General features: G+C 44.5%; 2 protein-coding genes across 8 annotated transcripts in view; one reads left to right on the top strand and one right to left on the bottom strand.

Moving 5' to 3' along the window:
* Positions 1-24,172, bottom strand: part of FARS2 (phenylalanyl-tRNA synthetase 2, mitochondrial) — a 391,286-nt gene that overhangs the window by 168,853 nt on the left and 198,261 nt on the right. For all 7 annotated transcript variants that reach the window (XM_082413329.1, XM_082413326.1, XM_082413331.1 and 4 more), the window contains one exon: positions 4-164. In XM_082413329.1, the coding sequence (XP_082269455.1) occupies positions 4-164 (161 nt within the window). The remainder of the gene's footprint in view (positions 1-3; positions 165-24,172) is intronic.
* Positions 1-24,172, top strand: part of NRN1 (neuritin 1) — a 406,802-nt gene that overhangs the window by 316,616 nt on the left and 66,014 nt on the right. The window lies entirely within an intron of this gene.

Raw genomic sequence — 24,172 nt, 5'->3', positions numbered from 1 at the left:
TACCTGGAACTTCACCTTCTGGTTGATGTCCTGCACGCAGAACTGCTTCAGGAAGCGCTCATCCTCACTCCAGAAGAGGCGGATGTCGGGGATGTCGTAGAGGACCATGGCCAGCCGCTCCAGCCCAAGGCCAAAGGCCCAACCGATCTGATCTTCAGCACCAGCTACAAAGAGGAAAGAAGACAAGATGACAGGTTAAAAAGCACGAGGGCAATACTCCAATATAAAATAAAAAGTTAAAAAAAAAAAAAAAAGCATGAGGGTCCACAGGTCCATCCCACTCCTGACACCCAGATAGGGCCGTGGTGAGCGCCGACCAGAGGGTGCTGGGGGGAAGGGGCCGCGGAGACACCCAAGGGGACCCCGATCTCACAGTTTTCGTGCTCCCCACATTCCTTGCTCCCCTCCCCGAGGCACTCTGGAGTCGAACTTCTCTAATTCTGTCTTTCATTTCTGCTTAAATCCCAGGCTTGCTAAGCCCTGGTTCCTGCCTCTGAGATACTTTCCTGTAATCTGTGCTCGCCCTTTTCCCAACATTCAGCCTCTATGTTCAGGTTACAGAGAGGAGAGAAAACACAGGCTCTGTCCCCAAGTGGCTTACGAGATGGGCAGGTTTGTTCAAAACATGCCACAGTGGACCACTGATATTCAGGAAGTGTGTGTCCAGCCTCCAAGAACCCTCAGTTTACTAGAACACACTCTGACTCTTAGTAAAAGCTGCCCCGGTAACACACAAGGAGCAAGCCCGCCAAGGTGACCTGCACACCTGGCACCAGCCCCTCCGAGGGTGAGCGTGTGGTTCAGACCTATGGCAGCACATGAAGTCTCGGGTTTGTTCACGTGAAGCAGAGTGAGACGGAAGACACAAACTGCTGTGCGAAGGGGGCAAGGGAGCAACACACAGCACAGGGAAGAGCTCACGAGACTGTCATTTCGACAGGACGCTGAGGGATGAGCAGGACGCCCACCCCCACGCACACGCCCTGCAAGGGGACCCCTTAGGGACCGCTCCCTAATCCCTAGGGTTTCTCTGCTGGGATTAGGTTACTTTATGCGAGTCCATCTTAGCAAACTCCAGAGAGTCTCCTGCTGGCTTAGGAGAGCTGAGCTGACGTGAAGAGAGGAGGCCCAGGTGTGGCCAGGCCTGGAGGGAGGCCTCCGGGAGCCAAGGGAGGCCCTGGCGGCAGTAAGAAAGTGCAAAGCTCACTGCCACGATCGTGAGGAAATGGATTCTCCCAACAGTCCGAATGAGGGAAGACAGGACCCTGAGCTCCAGGAGAACGTGGCCTGGTGACACCCTGATTTCAGCCTGTCGAGACCCTGGGCAGGGGACCAGGCCCTCTGCACTGGACTCCTGATGCACGGCGGTCGGGACATAACAAGTGCGTGTTGCTTTAAGCCACTAAGTATGAGGTTAATCTGTTACCCAACACAAAAAACTCATGCTGATCCAAATGTGGAGAAAGATGAGGGCAAGTTCCAGACTGAAGGAACGTCTTCACTGGCAAAGGGATGGAGGTGCAGCAGAGGAGGGTTTAGGAGTGGATTCTGGCAACACCGGCCGGGCAAGCTTCAGGCAGGAGAGACACGGCAGAGAGGACCTACCCCTGGCCAGGGGCTGGCGCCACTGTCGCTTATAAATGAAACCACAAGGATAAACTACAACAACGGAAGCCAGGAAGAAGCGTGAGCCTCCTCGGATGATCTGTTTAAAAGATGAATGGATAAAAATATCCAAAACAAGATCTCAAAAGGAAAAGGTACAGAGAGAGGGAATGAGGCAGTAGCGGGAGGGAAGACACGCAGGAAGAAAAGCAGGTAGTTGGGGAAGTGCGGAGCGCACCTGTGTCCTGAGTAAGATGACCTCTCATGCGAGGCGGGGGGATGGGGGGTGCTTAACCCCAGGCAACGGGGTCACGAAGGAGGGAGCACAACCCCTGACCCCTGGCCAGCTGCCTAGAAGAGGAGCTAAGGGTGAGGCACACTCTTTAGAGTAAGTCATACTGATGCCTGAAAACCATAAAGAAGGCTGCAATGAAAAATGTAAAAATTAATGTAAGTGTGATACACCGCGTTTGTGTCCTAAAAGAATAATTTTCTCTTTAAGTGACACTGCCCATTCCTGGCGGTGTGGTTCCAAACACCAAGCATTGTGTGGTCCCAGTGCCCTCGGTGACTGCTGGCCACACTGTTTATTCTGATAACAATTTGGAAAATACAGCAGCACATACAAAGACCCATAACAATGCTCGAACTCTTTATCCTTATGATTCCATTAGGAATTTATCCCAAGGAAATAATTCAACAGAAGAAAAAAGATAAATGAAGGAAGATATTCAAAGCTGTATAACTTATTAGAGCAAGAACGTGAAAACAACCTAAATGCCCCAAATTAGGGAAGGCCTTAAAATTATAGTACATTTTAGTGTAGTCATTAAAAATCATAATTACACAAATAAATGTTGATTAAGTGACAGACTATAAGAAATTATGAAAAATATCTATGATAAAATGAGTATGTACTATGCCACTACTATTTAATACAGGTGCAAATGAGGGTTGTAACGTAAAAAAATAAAAACAAAATCTGATAAGTAAAAAATGGTAACGGTGCATTTTTATCTTGTGTTTATCTTAAGTAAGCTTTTCATTTGCTTAAGGATCATTTTTTTTCCTTTTCTGTGAATGTCTTCCTATTCTATTTTTCACCCATTTGAAAAATGAGATTGTTGCTCTTTTTCTTGCTTACTTCTAGGGGTTCTGTGTTATTCTTGTTTTGCTTTAGGAAAGTTTCAGAAGATGAGGAAGAAAGGGAGGGTAACGGATGGAAGGAGCAAAAGCTAAGACACTAAAAACTGCTGGATGTGAAATAAACTCAAATACCCTAAATCTACTGCTCTTTCAATTACAGATACTGGGCTCTAGATGCTTGGTTTTATCTAAAAATTTCATAATAAAATCTAAAAGATTTAATAATTAAGGAAAAAGTCTAACTCACAAAGCAACATTAATATTCCACCTCTCTTTATTATTTTTTTATTTGAAAAGACGTTTCAGAAACATGTTTTAAAGTTGTTTGAAAACTATTACCATTATGGGATGTCATGGTTATAAAAGAAAAGCAGCAGCTGTCTGTCTGTTTCAGGGGAGTGGGGTGGGAGAGAACTGGGCAAGTGGAGGACGATGGGGGGACTTCATACCATGTGCCTTTTCTATAAAGCGTGAGAAGAAATATTTCAGATAAAAACTTTCATGGCTAGATAAAACACAGTAATTTCTTTTCTGTTTATTTTTGAGAAGTTATAAGAACAAAGCACTCCCCCCCCCCGACACAGTGGTGCCAGACTTTCAAGAAAATCATGTGACTAGGGAACACGGATTACAAGCTGAATTGACCTCTTTATTTCTATGACAGCCAACACATTTCCAAGCCCGGAAAATCAGTGTCATTATCTGTGGGGTTTCAGAAAACGACCACAAGCTCCTGCATATCCTCCCCTGGAATCCCAGTGGGCTGTGACTGCTTCAACCCACAGGGTGTGAGGGAAGCGATGCTACGTGACTTCCAAGGTTACGTTAGAAAAAGCCACCCAGCTAGTGCCTGGTTGCTTGGAATGCCCACTCTCCAGACACTCCCTCCCAGGAATCTCCCTCCAGAACACCCTCTCTTAGAACCCAGCCGCCGAGCTCCGAGCAGCAGTCACACGCAGAGGCCACGCGAGGCACTCCAACGGACAGTCCCAGGTGAACCCCGTCATCCTAGCCTCGAGGCAGGCAGGTGAGTGAGGCAGACTCAGGAGGATTCCATGTGCAGCATGAACAGAGAAAAACAAAAAACTGTAACAGAACGTTAACAAATGGAACCCAGCAATACACAAAAGGACATTATATCACGACTGGACTTATCCCAGGAATGCAAGGTTAGCTCAACATATGAAAACCAATCAGTGTAATTCATTTAAGAAGCTGCTTAAAAAAGAAAACATGATCATCTCAATCGATGCAGAAAAAGCAACTGGCAAAATTCAACATCCATTCATTATAAAAACTCTCAGCAAATGAGGAACACAGGGGACTCCTTCAATCTAATAAAAGACACAATAAAGAACCAACAGCTAATATTATACTCAATGGTGAAAGGCTGGTTGCTTTGCCCTCGGGGTCAGGTTGAAGAGAAGGATGTCTACTCTTGCTATTTCTATTTCTGTCTGAGTTCCCAGCTAGTGAAAAAAAAGGTAAAGAAGAAATAAAAACAGCTTAATAGATTGGAAACGAAAGAGTAACACTGCCTTTATTTGTAGATGGCATGATTGTTTACATAAAAATTCCTCGGGAACACACTTGACAGGTAACAAATACATGAATTTAGGAAGATCACAATATACAATAATCCATGGCGTGTATGACTCGGGGCCTCAGTCCCACCTGGCTGCCAGTGAGGACAGGCCTGAGAGGACGCCAGGCTCAGGCCAGCAAGGGGCCATCCCGTCAGCACCTGAAATCCCAACCACCTTGTGTGTCGAAGCTCAAGGACTAGACCTTCATGAGGAGCAGGGAACAGCTGGCCGCCAGCTTCCTGCCACTGCCCACAACCTTTGATTCTCACAATCATTCTTACTGAAAAGCCTGCTTGTGACAATCAATTACCAGGAAGGGCTGTAAGAAAGGGCGTCTATTTGCTGAGCTGTACCAAATTTTGTTTTTGAAACACTCTGTTTTGGTCCCATCTAGATCTGCTTCTTCTGAATTGCAGCCCCTGCATCGAGCTATCGGCCTATTACATTCGTAAGGTGCCAGGAACTCCTTGTCAAGGATGCCGGTCACTAGGTCACTCAGTCTTCCTACGAGTCTTCATGAAATAAGCTGATCTAAGAAAATGGGAACAGGAAAAGCTTCCTGCTCGTGAACAACTGGATTGTTTTCAGTTTAAGGATACCGCGACTTACATAACTGATCCTAATCCACTCCTTACTTTGGCCCGTGGACGCTTAAAGCCATCCTTACAAGGTCACCTCTACAACGGTACGTCTCTCTGTGTGACTCTTGTCCCAGTTTTATTTTCTTATCCTTATATCCTCTTTGTCCTGATTATCTGAACTACTTATTTTATCCTCTTGTACATACTTTTATACGGCACTTCAAATTCTTTATGGAAGAAAGAGAGCCATAAATAACTAGACACTTAAGGGTACTGTCATCCCAGACAGGTCTAACTTTCAGGTCTTCGGCAATCCTCAGCTGTAACTTGTTGCCGGGGGCTCCTGGGCTGACTGGGTTTTAAGGCAGCATTTTTTTCTACACTCTGGTACTGGAGGGTTCCAGGAAACTAGTCTCTGGGGCATAACACTGACTGTAAAGAAGCACCTCAGTTAAACAGAATATTCCAGATGGGAGGCACTTAGGTTTTCTCTCCTCCTTCTCCTCTTCTTGTTTTTAAACTTTCCCATCTCTGGACTCTTATCTCACATTATTTTGGTTTTATATGTAGGCTGACCTTCTTAGAAAGATTTTCAGCAACTAATCCCCTTACTCTGCTGTTTTCTTCAGGGAATATCCTCTCTTAGACCCCACAACTTTTCATGTGTGTTTTGTTTACTGTTTACTGTCAGACTCTGCCGGCAGCACCTGATCCACGGGGCCAGGACCCGGGCTGGTTTCCCTCTCTGACACATCTGGAGGGGCTGGACCAGTGTCCAGCACGTACAAGGGCTCAGGCATTGTGAGGAAATGAGTGAATGGCAGGAAGGCAAGGTTTAGAGATTTTTCCACTTTTTAGTTTATTGGCTGCATTTACATGGGTTGTATTAGGAAGAATTTCATACTTAAAATGAAGTTTTCAACACAGGCAGTGACTTTCTTTAATCTTTTATCTGTCAGAGGGTTTATCCATCATATTATGAGGTGACATGAGAGACACCATTTCAGAAAAGACATCTTGGAAAGGAGAGAATTGGAACGTAAAAGAAAGGAATGACAGGAAAACTGAATGTTCTGTCCCCTCACCCTGCCTCCGTCACTGTCACCGAGCTTCTTCCACACAGGGCGGCAGCTCCTGGGGCCTAGGATCTGAGCTGCCTCTGCTCCAAGCTTCCTTCCTTGCAGCTTATTTTCTTCCCCAGTGACCGAACCCTGCACCCTGAGGTTCCCTCTCATAGACTGTTTTGTTGCAAAGCCAAAGGTCAAATTAAAATTTTAAACTATTACATATTGGAACAAATTTTTTTTTATATTAAGTACTTCCCTGTCAATAGGGGCTGATTTCTAGGAATTCTTTGGCTCAATGAACTGACACTTTCCCAAAATAACTGTGAAAAGAAACACTGAAACAACCTAGCAATTTACATTCATATTTTATAGAACTTAACCAATTACAAAGCACTTCACCTATATTACCTTGATTTTGATCCTCACAATGACCCTATGGGGGATGTCAGACTGGTATTATTAGCAATGTTTCAAAAGTAAATACCATTTAAGCCAGATCACACAGACACTGGGACTCAAATCTATGTTTCTGTTGTCTTTTTCACTTCAAGTACACATCCAGCGAATGTTCCCCCCAGATTCATGTTCAAACATTAACTTAGAGAGGAGGCTCTGTTCCAAGTATTTCAAAACATCAGAAAGTTCCACTTCTGTCTGTGTACTTTCTGCTTTGTTATTGCCAGTTTCCTGATGGACTTTGTCATTATTCCATGAGAGCTAGTAAAATGATTTGCATACAAAGCTGTTTAAATATATCAACAGGCTTTTCTGAAGGTGGGGTTTCATGTCTCCAAGCGTGCCTTTCACCCTGCACCCGACCAATACACACAAAGAGCTGCAGAGGGAGCTGATGGCGCCAGTGTTTAGCAGTGGTGTCGGACAAACGCCTCCGCTTCCCGGGACCGTTAGTTACAACGACAGCCACCCAGGGACAAAAGGCCCACAGTATCCCGGCGCAACACTGCACAGCCACAGGCAGGCCTAGAGAGGCCAGCGCAGCTACATGAATTCTGATTTCTTCTCTTCCCACCGTGGACTTAGTACTTGATCCCCTGCTTTCCAGCTACAATCCTTGAACTGTTTCCTCGGAGACTTGTCACTGGATGACTGACTTTCTGAGCTATGCCCAGAGATCAATCTCCCACCTGAAACTTCTCTAGTTGTATATATCCTTGGTGCCACATGCTTCTGTCAATAAGTCCTTCACACGATCCAAAGGCGGACCTCTTTGAAAAGAACCTTTCCATGGAACGGAACAGACTGTGATCGGATTCTACAAGCCTTGAAAACAGTGGTCTTTCACACGGTCTGAGCTGGGCTGCATCCTAATCAACATTCTCTAATTAAACCTTTAACGCCCGTCTTAAAACACTCCCTTTGGAACATTCCCCTTTCCTTTCTGGGTCCTAGACTTTGGTTTTCTTAATAAAGGAGACAGCAATTTCTGGTGCATATACTAATCAATAGTACATGAAACAATCCCCAGTGGTCTTATCCAGTCAGAATTCTCCTTATAATGTCTCCAGTTTCCCTTAGGGATCTACGTCCTAAAAATCTGTATCCTTCCAACAAGGGGGAAAAATAAAAGCAAACATATGGAGGCAGAAACATGAAATGGAGTTGAGTTGACCAAGTTGACAATAGTACAGGGTAATTCAGAACCTTTTGAAAATGTAAAGGCAATGGTCATGCCTTGCTTAGCACTTATTAAGAGTTAAAAAATAAACATATTGACTTGGGACTTCCCTGGCGGTCCAGTGGCTAAGACTCCACGCTCCCAATGCAGGGGGCCCGGGTTTGATCCCTGGTCAGGGAGCTAGATCCCACATGCTGCAACTAAGAGTTCGCGTGCCACAGCTAAATAAATAAATAAATATTTAAAAATAAATAAATATATTGACTTGAGTATAATCAACTGAGAACTCATCTCCCACCTCGTATACCTCCTTTTGACTGGCCGCCAAAATATAGTAGTTTTATCCTTTACCCCTTTCCGTCACATTTCAATCTAAGGTCCTAGAACTCAGGAGAATTAAGTACTGTTGTGCAGCACACTGCAAATGAAGGTTTGCAGCGAACAAAAGTTGGCCTTCCTAACAGTTTACTAGCTTTGGACATTGTCCACTTTTGAGAGAGCAGTTGCTTTTGTTTGATTGTTTGCTGTATTTTGTTTTTAACTGCCTGAATTGCATACAGCACTTCAGGTAACAATATATTCCCAAAATTTGTATGTGAGACTTTTTTTTTAAACCAAATCACATTTTAAGTGCACTAAGATGGTCATTAATTATAAACACTTTCAACTAAATGGGGATTCTTCGTACACCAATTTTCATAAGGTGACCCACGTCCATAATAGGTATTTGAGGAATACTTGTCAAACCCTATACGGAATTATTAGTGTCGGGATACGCTTTTACCTACTTCAAATGTATCGTTAAGATTTCTTATTAATGAGAGTTATCAAAGCTGGGCCACAGCAAAACGTGAACTAGAATTGAGAGGTTTTTCAGGAAGAAAGGAGCAGAAATGGAAAGTGTAACCCCCGGAGCCCAAATGGCAGGAACGATGCGGCCTTGGGGACAGGCCTTTGGATGGCGGCCAACACAGTCCTGCCCACAGATGCCACTGACCATGAAACGCAGACGTATAGGGCCAGCTCCAGCTGGAGAGAGTAACCCGGCCCAGCCCCCGGCTGCCAGAGGGAAGCACCGTGGAAGAATGTTCTCTTCCTTCTTAGTGTGGAGGACGTGAAAACCACTTAGGTGACTTTTAAACACACTAATCCATCCCTAAAACTCCTGAAGTATTAAGCTGGATGTACTTATCTATTCCTTTCTGTTACAGAACCAAGGAATAATACGTCCCGCCTCGCAGTCTGAAAAAGTGTGCCTTCATATCTGTTAGAAAAATGACTCTCCAGAATAAAAGTTAATAGTGCTCTATTTCTCGTCACACTGTCATAATATCTTAACCATGAAAGGAATTTAATTTAAAGTAATGCCACTGTCACTTAAATATATGAATGATAAAAGAAACGTGAGCTGTTCTAATTTCATAATTCCCAAGTAATGACAATTAATGAAACCTTCTTTCTAGTGGGAGTTGTTTTCGGCAGCAGATAAAAGAGCTGCCGAGCCTTTTAGGATGTGCTCTCACAAACGCATTGCTTCTCTCTTTATCATTATCCAAAATATAATTAAAAGATGACATTTAAAACAAACTAAAAGTCAAACAGTATCCCACCCTCAGAGGAAAAGCAGCTGAGAAGCAACACTTCGCCTCCACTGAGAGCTGGTAGAAACTGTGGATAAAGTCCGCTGCCCAACATCTGCCTTCTGTGCTGCACCTGTCCGCCTGCAGCATCAATCCCACCTGTCAATACACGAAAAGCTGCATGAGATTATCACTGGCTGCTATTGCGTAGATAGATATTAATTGGGCTGTTTTACCACTGTGGACATGTTCTCTGACCTTTCCAAAAAGAAAACAAATCAATAGGAGTATCCTATACAGACTTCTGTTTTCTTCCTCAGCTTGCTCCAATAGTCTAAAATTCAGAGTTACATGTTTATGGTCTTTACTGTTTTAGACCATCTATCTAGTGACTATCTACACGCAGAGAAAGACCAGCCTTTCATGTTAGCCCGAACACAGTTCAGTAGCCTTTAGGACCTCTTGGCTGCGAGGTTTGTGGGATCTTAGTTCCCCGACCAGGGATCGAACCCGGGCCCTCACAGTGAGAGCGCCAAGTCCTAACCACTGGACCGCCAGGGAAGTCCCGAAGCCAAGTTATTTATCAAAACGCAAAAGAAGATTTCTGAGCAAAAGCTAAACAGCTTGATCCGGTCTATTCCCAAATATCTTAAGGACAAATTAACCAAAACTTTCTTGGCAAGCTGTTTGAGTCACGCTTTCCTTCTTATTTTCAAACCGTAACCCCGTCCTCTGTCCCCTCATTGGCACCCCACAGTGTTCTCTCTCGTACAAAGCCAAAGTAATCAGGGCTTGATTGGAGGCCCGGGGCCAATGTCCAACTGTCCAGGGCCTGACCTGCTCAGCTGTGGGCACTACTTAGAACAAACCTGAACAAACACGGCTCAGGACCTAACGCAACCCTAAAGGGACACTGCTTGTTTGTGCTGTAAGGGAACGTGTACACAGCACTAACATTACACGATGTCACCTACTGGCTCCCCACTGTACGAAAGCCAGGGATGTAATAATCATTCGAATATAACAATAATAAGCCCCTAATAGTATTAAGAACACACTGAATGGCTTTTTTTTCTATCAACATATGATAATACACATCATTCCAGAAGCTTTTAGTCTATGGATATGGTTTAAAAAAAAAAAAAAGGAGATACGGCAAAACAACCACTGAAAGGCCAATCTGCCTATGACCCAAGAGGTCAAAAGCAAGGGTACCAGATGTCCTCCCATGGGTGAATGGCTACACAAATAGTGGGAAATCCACGCCTCGGAACACAGATCCACACAACACAAAGAAATGGACTTTGTAGGGACAGATGAAGCAACTTTTGTGAATCTACAGAGAGTCAGGCCCAGTGGAAAATACCAATCCCAAAAAAGGGTATATACTACATGATTCCATTGCTATAACATTTTAAATAACAGAATTTTATAAATGGAGAACAGATTGGCGACTGCTAAGGGTCAGGGACAGCAGATATGGGTGAGGGTGAATATGATTATAAAAGGATGACATGAAGGATCCTTGTGGCGATGGAGCTATTTTGTATCCTGCCTTTGGTGGTGAATATGTGAATCTACACATGATAAAATTGTATAGAACTAAATACACAAACAAATGAATCCAAGTCAAACTGGGAAATGTGCATAAGATCAATGGATTGTGTCACCGCCAATAACCTGGTGTAGCTGGACTATAGTTTGGCAAAATGTTACCATTGGGGGAAACAGGATAAAGGCTACACAGGATCTCTCTATTCTTATAGCTGCAAATAAATCTACTATTATCCCCCAAAATTTCAATTTAAAAAAAAAAAAAGCAAGTGCAGCTCTATACATTTGTGAAGGGCAAAAGCCTGCCCTCCCCATCATGGCAGTCTGGTAAATCCTTCCTAACCGGGCTGTCTACAGTTCTGACAGGTCAAGTGAGGCCCCTGGACACTCACCCGGCAGTGGGATGCCAGTGCCCTACACCCTCACTTCTCTCCCCTCTCACTCTATACCCCTTTCCCATTAATCTACCCAGGTCACATCCAACTATTACTTCTATACCAAGATGCACCATGAATAAAGGGGCACTTTTTAACTTGATAGATAGTATTGATTGGATCCCTGAATGAAGAAATTTTCATGCCTTTTCTCCCAACATAAATCTGAGCTCCCCTGGGGAATCTGCTCTTGCCCTGTCCCCTTCCTTTTTCTGGACATTTCTGGGCTCTCAGAACCTGATGGAGAGGAAGGGACGGGCAGGAAACAGACTCATTTTCTGGGTCAGGGCAGCCTGTGCACAAATAGGCAAGACAGTTCTTTAGCGGGAGGGTTCTGCTTGCTGGGAAGAACATGGAAGCTGGGTAGAGAAAAATCTCTCAGTGGGTAGAGGCCAGGTGTTCCGTTTCTAGGAAATTCCCCAGGAGTGAGTGCCCAAGAGAGGAAGGAAGCCGGCCCTTCCGTGTTCCACAGGGGCCTGGTGATGGGCCCCTCCCCACCCGACGCAGCCCCTGGCCTTCGGTAGAGCTTGGAGATCTCAGAGAGCTGCTGCAGACGGACAGGGGCTGTGTCTTCCTCAGAGCAGAACGGGGCCCTGTGGAAGTTCTTCCCTAATCACCACCGTTAATCTAAAGAACAGACAGGTTGGGAGCACTGACTCTGCACCCAGCCCCGTCCTGCTGCCCCACTCACCAGCCAGGCGACCCTGGGCCAGTTATTTATTTTGTGTCTCTCTGACTCCACTTCTCTGTCTGTAAAGTTGGGACAGTCAACAGAACCCCCTCATGGAGCCTTCGTGAGGCTCCTGTGAGTTATTAGTTATTACCCAAAAGAGGCCTAGAGCAAAGGAAGGGCTCTGCAGGTGCTCGTGACGGTCACCACCCAGGTCTGCGGAGACGCAAACCCAGAAAGCAGCACAGATCAGGCTCCCCTGGGCCCTTCACTGCGAGCACGTAGCTCACGTCAGAGGCCAACAAATCCTCTCACGTTCGCGGAGGTACTATTGTTGTTTCAGTAGAATGTTAAGTGGAATATTCCCACTGTCGGCAGAGGTCCCAAAGGCTAAGAAAGGTGGATGCTGGACATGCCATGGGACAGTGGGATGGGTTTGCTCACCACCCCGCTGCCACCTCCATGCTCTGTTAGGAAAGCTAAGAATTCACTGTTATTGGAGACATGAGCTCTTTGGAGAGTTACGTCCTGTTACTGCTGCCTCTTCCTCCCTCCCAGGGGAAATGGGGAGTGACCCCCCCCATCAAGGAAGTGGGGCAGGGGTTAGGGAACCACCTAGAGAACTTGGCAAGTGTCTCCTTGGGTCTGGGGGACCTAGAGACTACCCGTCACCCACACCTGAAAAACTCTAAAGGCTGAACACTGAATGGAAGCGGCTGTGGTCCTGAGCAGGAAAACAGGTCTGTGCTGGACAACAGAATTGTGAGTTTCCTGTAGCCCAGGTGGGCCCTCAAGCTCGAAAAGCACCCCACCCCCAGGTCCTGGATTGGATGAGCTGACCTCAGCAGCACGAGCCTATAAATACACCACTGAATACAGAGACCCAGCCATCAGCCAGGTAGAACGTCACCCATTCCCGAAGCCTTCAGTCCCCACTAGTGGTGAATCGCTAAGGGATCCGCCAAGCACCCCCTGAGAAAATGGTCAGCATCTGGACACTGGTCACTCCCAGAAGTCACACTGCCAGATCCCAGCCCTGCAGTGACAGAGGCCCCTCCCTGGCCCTCGCCTCGCTCCTCCCCTCCCTGCCCAGCTCTCTTTCCCCTTGCTCTCCCACCCATCACCACCCTTCCAGCTTCCACCCCTGTGCCCTACTCTGAGCTGAGGGAGGGAGAAAGCTGTCAGTTGGGTGGAAGACGGAAGCTTTGCCATTAGCCTGGACTGTATTTGAAAGTGACCAGGAAAGCTATGGATCTGCTTGAAATCTCACTCTGGATAAGGAAGAATGATTAGACAGAACTTGAAGGCAGTGGTGTGAAAAACAAAACAATTTTAGAAGTTTACATCTACTGAGTCCAGCTCAGTGACTTCAATGTTATAAATGGTTTACTTATCCTTCCCTCTCCTCGCCCGCATCCAAATGGCCTCGTTCAGTTCTCTTCCTTTGTGCTTCCCAACCCACCACCCCTGCTCTTGCCTCCTTATGCCTCTAGGTAACACATAAATATTTGAAATATTTAAATATTTTACTCCTGACCCCAATGAGAGTAGCGTATAATATTAAACTGAATAGAAATGATGGGGAATAGAACAAAGAAACAGAAGAATGGGGATTAAACAAGACCAATTTCTCCATTCTTCTTCCCAAGGAATCCGATGCATTTTTAACCATTTGGCTATGGAACCTGAGAGATAAAACAGATGGAGGGGAACTTAAACGGACATGGGAATAGAGCTGGATAAAAATAAGATATCGGTTGGCAAAGCTAAAAACACAATCCCACGGGTCTAAGCACACGAAACATCTATAACATCATGTATTCGTCAGATAGACCAAATTGGTAGTCGGAACCATGATACAGATTGTCCCTTTCATCAATAAACTCTGTCAAGTCACATCTAGGCCATAAGAAGGATCTCTGTGTGGGGAAATGCTATGTGAAAACCAATCCCTGCATCATTCTCATCTTCCTGGACCCTCCCAGCAGAGCCGGGCGGTCATGTGACCGTGCTCCAGCCAATGGAACTGAAGCAGGCAGGAGCGAGACCCCCGGCCCCCTTGGAGACCCTCCAGTTCTCCCGTCCTCTGCTATGGGGTCCATGGCAGCCACATGTTCCAGATGTTATCACTGTGGCTCTCTCTGACTGAGAGATACACTTTCAATGGATTAAGCCACTGAGATTTCAGGGGGTTCTCTGTTAGCTCTGCACGGCTAGGCCTATCCTGACGATTTTTTTTTTTTAAAGTATTTGTTTATTTATTTATTTATTTATTATTATGGCTGTGTTGGGTCTTCGTTTCTGTGCGAGGGCTTTCTCTAGTTGCGGCGAGCGGGGGCCACTCTTCATCGCGGTGCGCGGGCCTCTCACTGTCGCAGCCTCTCTTGTTGCGGAGCACAGGCTCCAGACGCGCAGTCTCAGTAATTGCGGCTCACGGGCCCAGTCGCTCCGCGGCATGTGGGATCTTCCCAGACCAGGGCTCGAACCCGTGTCCCCTGCATTGGCAGGCAGATTCTCAACCACTGCGCCACCAGGGAAGCCCTATCCTGACGATTAATCAGCCCTAACATTCTGACATGACAAAGGAATCTGCATAACCTCTGATTGGTACCAAACTGAGGATCAATGCCACTTTTCCTTGTCCTATAAAAATAATTTTGCTAGCTCAGTATAAACATTTCATATAAACTGGAAGAGATTTATAGAGAGCCTACCACTTATAAATTGTTATTAAGAAAATGGTGTTCCTACACTGTGCAAAGGTTCAGTAAACAAGAATTTGGCTAAAACATAAGGAAAAACAACCCTTGAATGTCTAAGGAAGTCAGCACTAAAACAGGTGACCCAGAGAGGTTGGGGAACAAGAGACTCTAGTCAGGGAACTAAGATCCTGCATGCCACGAGGCATGGCAAAAAAAAAAAAAAAAAAAATTACAAAGGGAAAGAAAGGATTTCTAAGAACTCCTAAAAGTAGGTTGTTTTTTTTTTTTAAAAAAAGAAGCTTTTAAGAACCTGAGTTTGTCTTTGGTGTAATTTTATCAGGAAAGAAGCAGGTACATGGCCATCACTCTTGCTGCGAAATAGCATCTGTCAAAAGTAAGCCTACCTTGCCTCCCTTGGAGGGGAGCAGCCAAATCCATCGTTCAGTGAGCAATCCAAACCCATCAGGACGCTCGATATATTCTGATTCACTAACATATATATCTGTCAATATTTTCTCATTTTTAGTTTTAATAAATCTATCATGAAATTTTTAAAATAAATTTATTTAATTTATTTATTTATTTTTGGCTGCATTGGGTCTTTGTTGCTGAGCACGGGCTTTCTCTAGTTGCAGCGAGCGGGGGCTACTCTTCATTGCGGTGCGTGGCTTCTCTTGTTGTGGAGCACGGGCTCTAGGGGCGCGGGATTCAGTAGTTGTGGCACACGGGCTCAGTAGTTGTGGCTCGCAGGCTCCAGAGCGCAGGCTCAGTTGTTGTGGCGCACGGGCTTAGTTGCTCCGCGGCATGTGGGATCTTCCCGGACCAGGGATCGAATCTGTGTCCCCTGCATTGGCAGGTGGACTCTCAACCACTGCGCCACCAGGGAAGCCCTATCATGAATTTTTAATCAATATTTTATTTCCTTTGGGGGCTCTATTTCTTTGCAAACTTACCCTCCACATGTTATCTATTCTCAGGAACTCGAGATAATTTGAAAAATATGGCTTCATCATTTTTCACTCATCAAACTGGCAAACATTGCAGTCTGACAATGAAAAATGCTGGCAGGAAGGTGGACAAACAGCAAGTTCACACACTGCCGCCAGGGGCGTCAGTCCCATCTGTGATGTCTTATTTCATGAGCTGGCGTTTTGAACAGAGTATCTACTATATTATTCTCTAGACTCTGTAGAACGCTTAAAAGTTTTCTTAATAATAACTTAAAAAAATTTTTATTGGAGTATAATTGCTTTACAATATTGTGTTAGTTTCTGCTGTACAATGAAGTGAATCAGCTGTACGTATACATATGTCCCCTCCCTCTTGGACCTCCCTCCCACCCACCCCCTCATCCCACCCATCTCGGTCGTCACAGAGCACCGAGCTGAACTCCCTGGGCTATACCGCAGGTTCCCAGTAGCTATCAATTTTACACATGGTAGTGTATTTATGTCAAACCTAACCTCCCAATTCATCCCACCCTCCCCTTCCCCGCGTGTCCACACATCCGTCCTCTACATCTGCATAAGATGTGCTCTTCAAGGACAGGGACAGAACCGCTCACGTCCTTCACACCCTGCCAAATACAGAGAAGTAACTTTGCAAGTTTGATCTAAGAAAGTAAGAGACATAAGTACTTTTCTAATGGGGCAGCTTTGAACTGGATGTGGGTGTTCCCAGCAGGAGCCACAACCAAGACGGGAAGTGTGACTATCTGGGTACCAGTGGCCACCACAGCCTCTTCTGACAAGCCTGCACTCAGGCTTACAAACCTGAATGAAAGCATTCTTAAAAAAAACCCACCACCACCACCAATGCAGCACGATGCTCCCTCTCTGAACTAACTTTACGACCCTCAGGTTCTGCTTACGCTTGCGGGCAGCAGGGCCCAGAGCGCCTCTCTGTCTTCGGTCAGGAGGAACTGTCGTCCACCCCCCCTGAAAACTGCTAACAGCCTGGCATCGTGGGGAACTGGCCAGGACTGTTTGGCAGGAAGACCCCAATCTTCGTCACTCTATTTGACAGGAAGCAAAATTGAATTTTAAGGAAGTCACCTCGGGTCACCTACGGCTTCTGAGTTTGAATTAGCTCTTCTAATCTCATTTGCTTGTTCAAAGCAACACAAGAAAACTAAAAATAGACAAATCATCCACTGTCTCAATGTAGCTCAACATTTAAGACCACACTCAGATCCACCCAGTGAGACGTAATGGAATAAACACTGTGATGGTATCAACAGCCAGACAACTGAACTTGATAACACAATGGGACCCTTATTTTATTTCATTTTAAAAAAAAATTACATAGGGGACTGGGCTCAGAGAGTCATATACTCGGAAAAAAAGGGTGCTTGGAATACAGAGCGGCTCCTTTGTTAGACACACCTCCTTATGGGGCCCTGGGTACAGGATCGATGGATTAATTTCCACGTCCAGGCTTCACCAGCAAAGTGTCCACTTCCTTCAACCAATCCGCATGTTTAAAGCTCTCCCTTGAAAACGCTCCGTGCGCTGCTTCTAGCATATTTCACCTCTTCCCTTCTGGACAAGCTTCTTGAAAGGGCAGTCTACACTCACCGTTTCCAATCCTCAGCCCCTGTCGACTCCTCAGTACGATCCGGTTTAACTGCGCTCTGGCTTCTACGACACCGTTCTACTAGGGTTACCTTCGCAAACACTGACAAGAGCCCCGCCTGCCAAAAGCGGCCTCCTAGGGCCGACGTCTCAGTCAGTTCAGGCTGCTGTAACAAAATACCGTAAACTAGGTGGTTTATAAACAATAAAAAATCATTTCTCACAAGTCTGGAAGCTGGGAAGTCCAAGGTCAAGGCACCAGCCTACTCAGGGGCCCACGCTCTGGCCCATCCTTCAGTGTTGGTGTTCATCAGGCAACCACTCTGCCTCCCGTCCTTCCCGCTCTGTGTTCCCCTAGGTACTTACACAGAATCCCATTCTTTTATCATCTGATCACTCCCAAGCCTCTCTCTCCAGCCCCGACCTCTTGCCAGAGCTTCAGATTCATCTACCCAAACACCTTCCAATGTGCCACAACCAAGTGATATCAACATTTCCAAACCTGAACTCTGTTCTCCCCACCGACGCAGAGCCTACTTCTCCAAAGCTGAAAACCTCAGTCTGTGACATAAATGCCCCACCAGTCACCCAAGAAAGAAACCCGAGAGTCACCCTTGACTCCTTGTTCCAAAACTCCAACTCCGACCTCCATTGTTACTGCCTCTGCCCTTATGCAAGCTCCTACTGGCCCCCTGGATACAGCAACGGCCATCTGGCTAGTATCCCAGCCTCACTCTAGAGCCAGCACAGCACCATCCACATGGCCCAGAGCTAACTGAAATGCACACACAACCGTGACTCTGCTCTGGAAAGTTCTCCAGTTTAAATATCAATAGTTAAAGGTGAAGCTGATTACAGAGCAGCACCCAAGACTGCCCACCCGATTCCGCCCCTCTGCATCAGCAACTCCTGCCATACCTTCCTTCACAAGTTATGCCCTAGGACAGCCCCATCCCACAGAAATCTAACACAGGCCATACAGGTAGTTTTAAATTTTCTAGAAGCCACATTGAAAAAGGGGGGGGGGGAACAGGTGAAATTAATTATATTAATATACTTAATCTAATATATCTAAAATATTCATTTCACCATGTAATCAATATTTTTAAAAAGTATTAATGAGACTGGTTACATTCTTTTTTTGAACTAGGTATTTGAAACCTGGTATATATTTCACACTTAAACAAATCTCAGTCTGAACTGCATTCCACGTGCACAATAGCTACACGTGGCCAGGGGCTACCGTGTTGGGCAGTGCAGCTCCAGCACCAACAAGATGGTTGATACATTTCCCCATATATCATGCTCTTTAATGCCTTTGTTCTTTTTTCCAAACTTACTCATATTCATCTTTTGAGATTCAGCTCAGACAGCCCTTCCTACCTCCCAAGCTATGCCAAGTACAGACTCATATTCCATTCACTGCTTGGGCCAGCCACCGTCCAAACACTGAATTCATCTACCTACACGTCTGTCTCCAACACTAGAATACTAGTTCCTCCAGAGCAAAAGCCTACCAGATTTACTCTCTTCCATATCCCAAGCACCCTGCAAAACGCTTGTACATAGTAACAGAGAATTAAATCTTTGTTGAATTAAAATGATTCAGAATAGCACAGGCACCACTGAAATCAGAGCTGTATGTTTAAATTCTGGGTTCTGATTTGCATTTCTCTAATAATTAGTGATGTTGAGCAGTTTTTCATGTGCCTCTTGGCCATCTGTATGTCTTCTTTGGAGAAATGTCTATTTGGGTCTTCTGCCCATTTTTGGATTGGGTTGTTTGTTTTTGTGATATTGAGCTGCATGAGCTGTTGTCTTTTCATCTTGTTTATGGCTTCCTTTGTTGTGCAAAAGCTTTTAAGTTTCATTAGGTCGCATTTGTTTATTTTTGTTTCTGTTTTCATTACTCTAGAAGGTGGGTCAAAAAACATCTTACTGTGATTTATGTCAAAGAGTGTTATTCCTATGTTTTCCTATATGAGTTCTTTAGTGTCTGGTCCTACATTTAGGTCTTTCATCCATTTTGAGTTTACTTTTGTGTACAGTGTTAGGGAGTGTTCTAATTTCATTCTTTTACATGTAGCTGTCCAGTTTTCCCAGCACCACTTATTGAAAAGACTGTATTTTCTCCATTGTATATCCTTGGTCATAGATTAGTTGACCATAGGTGCATGAGTTTATCTCTGGGCTTTCTATCCTGTTCCATTGATCTATATTTCTGTTTTTGTGCCAATACCATATTGTCTTGATTACTGTAGCTTTGTAGTATAGTCTGAAGTCAGGGAGTCTGATTCCTCCAGCTCCGTTTTTCTTCTCAAGATTGCTTTGGCTATTCGGGGTCTTTTGTGTTTCCATACAAATTGTGAAATTTTTTGTTCTAGTTCTGTGAAAAATGCCATTGGTAATTTGATAGGGACTGCACTGAATCTGTAGATTGCTTTGGGTAGTATAGTCATTTTCACAATATTGATTCTTCCAGTCCAAGAACATGGTATATCTCTCCATCTGTTTGTGTCATCTTTGATTTCTTTCATCAGTGTTTTATAGTTTTCTGCATACAGGTCTTTTACCTCCTTAGGTAGGTTTATTCCTAGGTATTTTATTCTTTTTGTTGCAATGGTGAATGGGATTGTTTCCTTAATTTCTCTTTCTGATCTTTTGTTGTTAGTGTATAGGAATGCAAGAGATTTCCGTGCATTAATTTTGTATCTTGTAACTTTACCAAATTCATTGATTAGCTCTAGTAGTTTTCTGGTGGCATCTTTAGGATTTTCTATGTATAGTGTCATGTCATCTGCAAACAATGACAGTTTTACTTCTTCTTTTCCAATTTGTATTCCTTTTATTTCTTTTTATTCTCTGATTGCCGTGGCTAGGACTTCCAAAATTATGAGGTATCAACTCACACCAGCCATCATCAAAAAATCTACAAACAATAAATGCTGGAAAGGGTGTGGAGAAAAAGGATCCCTCTTGCACTGTTGGTGGGAATGTAAATTGATACAGCCACTATGGAGAACAGTATGGAGGTTCCTTAAAAAACTAAAAATAGAACTACCATATGACCCAGCAATCTCACTACTGGGCATATACCCAGAGAAAACCATAATTCAAATAGACACACGCACCCCAATGTTCATTGCAGCACTATTTACAACAGCCAGGTCATGGAAGCAAACTAAATGTCCATCGACAGATGAATGGATAAAGAAGATGTGGTACATATATACAATGGAATATTACTCAGCCATAAAAAGGAACGAAATTGGGTCATTGTAGAGACGTGGATGGACCTAGAGACTGTCATACAGTGTGAAGTAAGTCAGAAAGAGAAAAACAAATATCGTATATTAACGCATATATGTGGAATCTAGAAAAATGGTACAGATGAACTGGTTTGAAAGGCAGAAATAGAGACACAGACGTAGAGAACAAACATATGGACACCAAGGGGGGAAAAGAGGGTGGGATGAATTGGGAGATTGGGATTGACATATATACACTAATATGTATAAAACAGATAACTATTGAGAACCTGCTGTATAGCACAGGGAACTCCACTTTGCTGTACAGTAGAAACTAACACAACATTGTAAAACAACTATACCCAAATAAAAAATAAAAATGAAAAAAAAAATAAATTCTGGGTTCCTGGGTGAACATTTTATATTCTTGGTTAACAAAAAAGGATGCAAAGACAGACTGCAAACATACTCAATCCTTTTATAGGACATATTCATACCTATGCAATCTCTTTCAATGCAGAGCCTGCTTATGAAAATATTTACCTGCGGCATACCGTGAGCAGAATAAAGAAATTCAAATTTTGAAGTTAAAAGGGATCATAGTATGATCTAGTTATTTTATGTAAAGAGAAAAGAGGTGAGATAATTTAAATGGCGAATACAAATGTACACAACTACCTAATGCAGAACCAGCATCGTAACCACACGCCCGGGTCCCTAGAGTTTTCCACTGCACCACTCTGCTTGTGTGGTCAACTGTTCACGTTAATCAAACAGAATCTGTCATTAAAATCCATTTAACATTAGAGAAAACCCGTACAATTGAAAATCTAGCTGTTTGTTATTATTGCTGTCAACTCCTTTCAAGACGGCATGGCCAGGAATACACCGCTTAACAAACCCTCCTTGTGCTGCCCCTCTGGTCACAGACCCATGGGGCCACGTGACCAGTTCTAGCCAAGGAAACGTGTGGGAGTGGCTCATGTCCCCTCGGGGGTGAGGCATTTAAGAGGAGGTGTGCCACCTCCATGTGCCTCTCCCCTGACCCTAGAGCCAGCATGGGGATGGCAGTCACAGGCTGGGATGGGGTCTGTCACGCCGAGCTACCAGACGGAGGGGTCGGGCCCGACGAGAGCAAGAAGTAGACTCTGGCTGTGCTGAATTACGGGGATTTTGAGGTTGTTTTTCAGTGACAGCAGATCACGCTTAATTAGCCTGACTAATAACTGACAGAAGACTAAAAGTACAGATCTAAGAACCTGTACCTTGAAATTCAGTACTGTGGCAAAAGTAATTAATATTACTCTAAATTACTAAATACGAATCCACTTTAAAATATTTCCTGCTACTATTTTATTTTAAAATGACATAATGAACTATACATTAAATGTAAGATGTAGCAGGTGTAAAATATAGTTAAAGGCATAAAATTGTCAATGTGGAAAACACACAGCCAAAACCGAACGCTGAATCAGGATTTTAGCACTGATTACTTTTTCTAAATACTGGCCATAAATATCCTCGTGAAGTGGCTATACCAGTCAAGGTCACTGTCTGAGGCTAGGACCTAAGGTTTGCTTTCCACACGGGACATCATTCCATGAGGAATTCCTATTGGCAAAATTCTCATGGAATTTTAAGGAGGCTTTGGGGGAGGATTAATGATGTACAGTTTGAATCTCCTGACTGTACATATAGGGATGTCAGTGTAAGATTGTGTCGAAACATTTGCAAAGAGTTTACAGTTGGCATCAATTTTAGAGAAAATACTCTTCACCAGGCAGAGCCGCTCACAGCAATACATAGTTATTTTGCAAACTGAAAGCACGATTACCTTGTGTTTCAGCCAGAAGAGCTTCAGCCAATTGCAGGGTGAATACTCTGAATGTCTGAATTTTAAATTCATACTGAAAAACTTTTAGACATTTAGAACAGACTTTCATAGATGTTTAGACTTTTAAATGCTGATAACCCTTTCTAAATAATGGACTGAACTAGGTAATTCCCCAATACTATTACAGAGTAACTATGCAAGGCAAAGCTACCCACACCTCTGAGACGATCCAGACTTGTGTCTTTTTAATGTTCCTGTGAAGCACATTTCCTTCCATTAAAAATGTGTACTTGGTTGGAAAGAATTTCATTATAATTCACACAACTTGTTTTAACTAGATGGTTGGCAGATAACTTGTGCTTCATTTAAGAGTTTGGCTGAGTATTTGTGAATGTGCAATACACAGAATTTTCTAAAAATCAAAACATATCTGGGACTTTCATAGATTCACTTGATCTTATATTTTCCCTATCCTTGACTTTTATTAACGTTTATTGTTTCCTATTTTGCTGTATTGTGTGTTTTCCTGTAAGCATCCTCACACCTGTAACATGGGAGAACAGAGATGACTAAATGAAGAGATAAAATATCACATCTGACCTATAGATAGATTTTTTAAATCTAAAATATACCTCAGTGCTTCCCTGGTGGTGCAGTGGTTAGGAGTCCACCTGCCAATGCAGGGGACACGGGTTCGAGCCCTGGTTCGGGAAGACAGCACATGCCGCGGAGCAGCTAAGCCCGTGCGCCACAACTAGTGAGCCTGTGCTCTAGAGCCCACGAGTCACAACTACCAAGCCCGCGCGCCTAGAGCCCATGCTCTGCAACAAGAGAAGCCACTGTGATGAGCAGCCCACACACCACAACTAGAGAAAGCCTGCGTGCAGCAACGAAGACCCAATGCAGCCAAAAGTAAATAAATAAAATAAATTTTAAAAATAATAATAAATAAATAAAATATACCTCATAGAATCATGTCTTCTGACTCTTACTGTTTGTAATGGTTTATAAAGCCTTCCCCATCCTGGGGACTTGGAGGAACCCTGATTGGGGCCCAAGTGACAACTCAGATGGCAATGAGCCCCAAGGACTCAGCGTTCATTTGTTCTGGCGGACGGCTGCTGAAATAGACTGGCTCAACCAAACTGCTTCATAAATGGGAGTTACCATGACAATCGCCGTCATCCTCGTCACCCTGGCCAGCCCGCTGCCCTCCCAGACACACAGAAGAACCTCCCAGAAAAGAAGCTCTAGGCAAAACCAGGAGTAGAACTCAAACGTGAAGTTGTACCCCCCTTCCCTGGCTGGTCCCCCTTCCATCTTCCACCACAAGTTAAATGTCACTTCTTCAGGAAGCCCTTCTATGACCTTCTGACCTAGGGTAAATCCCCTTCCAATACTTCCACAAAACTCTGTACTGTCTTTTTTGTGATATTCAGGTATTCATTGTGCCCCTACTATGTGCCAGGCACTGCTCTAGGTAATCTGAACACGACGTGAACAAAATTCTCCTCCTCCTCCCAGAGTTCCAACCTCAGTAATGATCTCACTGTTCACCCAGATGCTCAGAATCTGTCTTGACCCTGTTCCCTCCCTCCCTCCCCACATTCAATGAGTCACTAAGCCTGGCTGATTCTGACCTAGAATCTAGCTTCTCTCCATCCCGACCACCAATGCCTAGCACAGCTATCTGTCCTCTCCCTCGGGAACGATTCCCACAGTCCCGAGTCCCCACCATCTCCAACCCACATACACACCTCCAACTGGAGCTCCTAGGATGGAAATCGCACCAGGAGGCTCCCTTGTGTCCAGTCTGTCTGGGGTCCCCCATCTTGTTGAGAGTTGACGCTGGTGACTGCCCTTGGATCCACCTCCTCCCCAAGAATCCTACACTTGTGCCATGCTGAACTACGTGCAGTTTGCCACACATGTTCTACTGTGCCCACCAGTGACACC

This window comes from Balaenoptera physalus, assembly GCF_965194825.1.
Source record: "Balaenoptera physalus genome assembly, chromosome: 11".
Lineage (NCBI taxonomy): Eukaryota > Metazoa > Chordata > Mammalia > Artiodactyla > Balaenopteridae > Balaenoptera > Balaenoptera physalus.
The sequence above is the reverse complement of the archived record's forward strand: the minus strand, read 5'-3'. Positions and strand labels throughout refer to the sequence as shown.